Source organism: Cyprinodon variegatus, unplaced genomic scaffold, assembly GCF_000732505.1.
Source record: "Cyprinodon variegatus isolate N-32 unplaced genomic scaffold, C_variegatus-1.0 Scaffold65, whole genome shotgun sequence".
NCBI classification, from domain to species: Eukaryota; Metazoa; Chordata; class Actinopteri; order Cyprinodontiformes; family Cyprinodontidae; genus Cyprinodon; species Cyprinodon variegatus.
In genome coordinates, this window is record NW_015150518.1 from 767,151 (window position 1) to 769,741 (window position 2,591).

Sequence of the window (2,591 nt, forward strand, 5' to 3'; positions counted from 1 at the left end):
GAGTCTCTCAGAGCGGCGAGTCTCTCAGAGCGGCGAGTCTCTCAGAGCGGCGAGTCTCTCAGAGCGGCGAGTCCCTCAGAGCGGCGAGTCCCTCAGAGCGGCGAGTCCCTCAGAGCGGCGAGTCCCTCAGAGCGGCGAGTCCCTCGGAGCGGCGAGTCTCTCGGAGCGGCGAGTCCCTCAGAGCGGCGAGTCCCTCGGAGCGGCGAGTCTCTCAGAGTTCTAATCATGTTTTTTTTTGTGTGTTTTTCTTTTTTTCCTGCAGAACATTCAGGAGTTTTTGATGGAAGGTCAAGGACCCACAAAGAGCCACAGGTAAACAGCAGTAACCTGGGGGGGGGGGGTCATCCTGGTTTGGAAGCAGCTTTCACTCCCCCAGTGGTTTCCATAGCAACCACCTGTCGTCTCAAACTGTGTTTTGGTTTTGTTTTACTGTGTGTGTGTGTGCTTCTGTTTTGGCCTCAAAGTGAGGACATCCAGCTGCTGGGTAACAGGAAGGCGGTCCTCACTACATATAGTAAAAGCAGAATGTGTGTGCGGCCCAGCGGCCCATAATCAGGGAGAATCAACGTTTGTGATGTTTCTGCTCATTTAAAGGGAAAAGTTTACGACACAGATTAGATCATCACGTTTCTACTTCTGATTTCCTTTTGTGTTGGTTTCTTTTATGACTTGATTTGTTCCTTTTTTAACTTAGATGTAAAAAGTAAAAAGATTCAACTAATAAAATGAAAATAGTCTTTAAATCTGTTAATTTTTTAAACAACAGAAAATTCATGTTAAAACTGTTTTACTCAGAGATCAATTAAATGTTCTTTATTATTTTGAAAATCTTCATATTTTTTATTTTCTTTATTTAAATTCCATTTTAATATATAAAGTGAGGAAATTATAATGAAATGTGATTTTAGCTTCTTTTCCTATTCTGTGTTCTGCATTTTATTCTCTATTCTGAGGGCCGTCCGTCTCTCAACGTTTTTCCTCCACATCTTTTTCCAAATGAGGTTGAGAAATGTTTGCTTTGTGTGTTTAGTTTGGGGGAAATGAGCGCAGAACGCTGTGTCACTCAGTCATGTAATGATGTCTCCAGCAGAGAGCCCATTAGTCCGGGCTTCTCACACTCAGTGGTCCAGCTTGGCCCACTTCAGCTCAGGTGAACACCAGTGGGCTCCTGTTAATGAGCGCCCGCCGTGAGCAGCCGCAGCGTTATGAAATGTCTCCACCTGCAGCAGGAGGACGAGGTCAGCGCTCACTGTTCCTCACCCATTTATTGGCCCCACCCATATACTGCACTCATCTTCATCATCATCTTCAGCAGTTTTTAGCAGGAAAGCAGACGGTTTAACTTTGGGTTTAATCCAAACCTGGAATCACAGACTCATCAGCTTCAGAATAAGAATTCAGAGACTGAACAGGAAGAGATGTAGAGTTTCTGTTTTCCTCTCTTCGTTCTTCCTTCCATCCATAATCTCTCCGTTTTTCCTTCCATCCATAATCTCTCCGTTTTTCCTTCCATCCATAATCTCTCCGTTTTTCCTTCCATCCTTTGTTCCGGTTCCTTCTGGCAGCTTGTATAAGATGGTAAATCGGTCACTCGCTCATGTTATCAATTCATCCATCTATGAAGCCTCCTGCCAGCTTCTTTTATTTCATAGCAGGTCAGTGGGACACCTGAGCTTTCATAACCCCCCCCCCATCAGACCCACCGTCCACAGCGTTAGTTTTACTCACCTGTTTGTTTCTAGGCCACCGGTTGGTTCATCATTAAGGCTTTGCTCTGTCTGAAATACTTGGCCTGTTCATGACCCACATTCAGGCACAGTGGTCACTGTAGGTCAAAGGTCACTGTAGGTCAAAGGTCACTGTGGGTCAATAGTCTCTGGGTCAGTGGTCACTGTGGGTCAATGGTCACTGTGGGTCAATGGTCACTGTGGGTCGGCGGTCACTGTGGGTTAGCTGTGGGTTTGAAAACAGCCACCTGATTGGCCGGTACTCTGCAAAGATCTGGAGGGAAACGGGTTCTAGATTCATACAAGCAGGGAGAAACCTTTGGAAACAACAACTACAGATTCTGAGATGTTTGGTCCAAACTGCCCGTCCTGAGGTCTGGTGCTGCAGATGTGTTCCTGATTTGCCCTGATGTTCAGGAATCGCCAAGGTATGGCCATCCAGATGTTCATCGATCACCCTCATGTCATCCTGGCATCCAGAGTTTCTCCTGGAAGCGAGTTGATGTTCAGAGGAGACAGATTGGAGCTGTTTGGACTCAAAGAGAAGAAAGATGCTTAGAGAAGTGAACAGTGAGGCTCTCAGAGCTGGAAACATCTCAGGCTTCATGTTCCTATCAGAGGCTGGGATGGATGGAAGAATGGAGGAGCAGCTCCATGTTCCTCCATCACCATCGATCATTGGCTGAGAGGCAGAAACACCCACATGTCACTAGTGAAGGAGAACATTGTCCTCACTCTGAGGCCGTCACAGGAGAGAGCCCTGAGCTCCAGGTTTTAGCTCCAGCCCTGAGCTCCAGCCCTGAGCTCCAGCCCTGAGCTCCAGCCCTGAGCTCCAGGCCTGAGCTCCAGGCCTGAGCTCCAGGC

The 2,591-nt window shown here is 47.4% G+C and overlaps 1 protein-coding gene across 1 annotated transcript in view; it reads left to right on the plus strand.

Annotated features, from left to right (window-relative positions):
- Positions 1-2,591, plus strand: part of stxbp4 (syntaxin binding protein 4) — a 34,545-nt gene that overhangs the window by 26,030 nt on the left and 5,924 nt on the right. Inside the window, exon 13 of the mRNA XM_015371801.1 lies at positions 263-312. Coding sequence (XP_015227287.1) covers positions 263-312 — 50 coding nt within the window. The remainder of the gene's footprint in view (positions 1-262; positions 313-2,591) is intronic.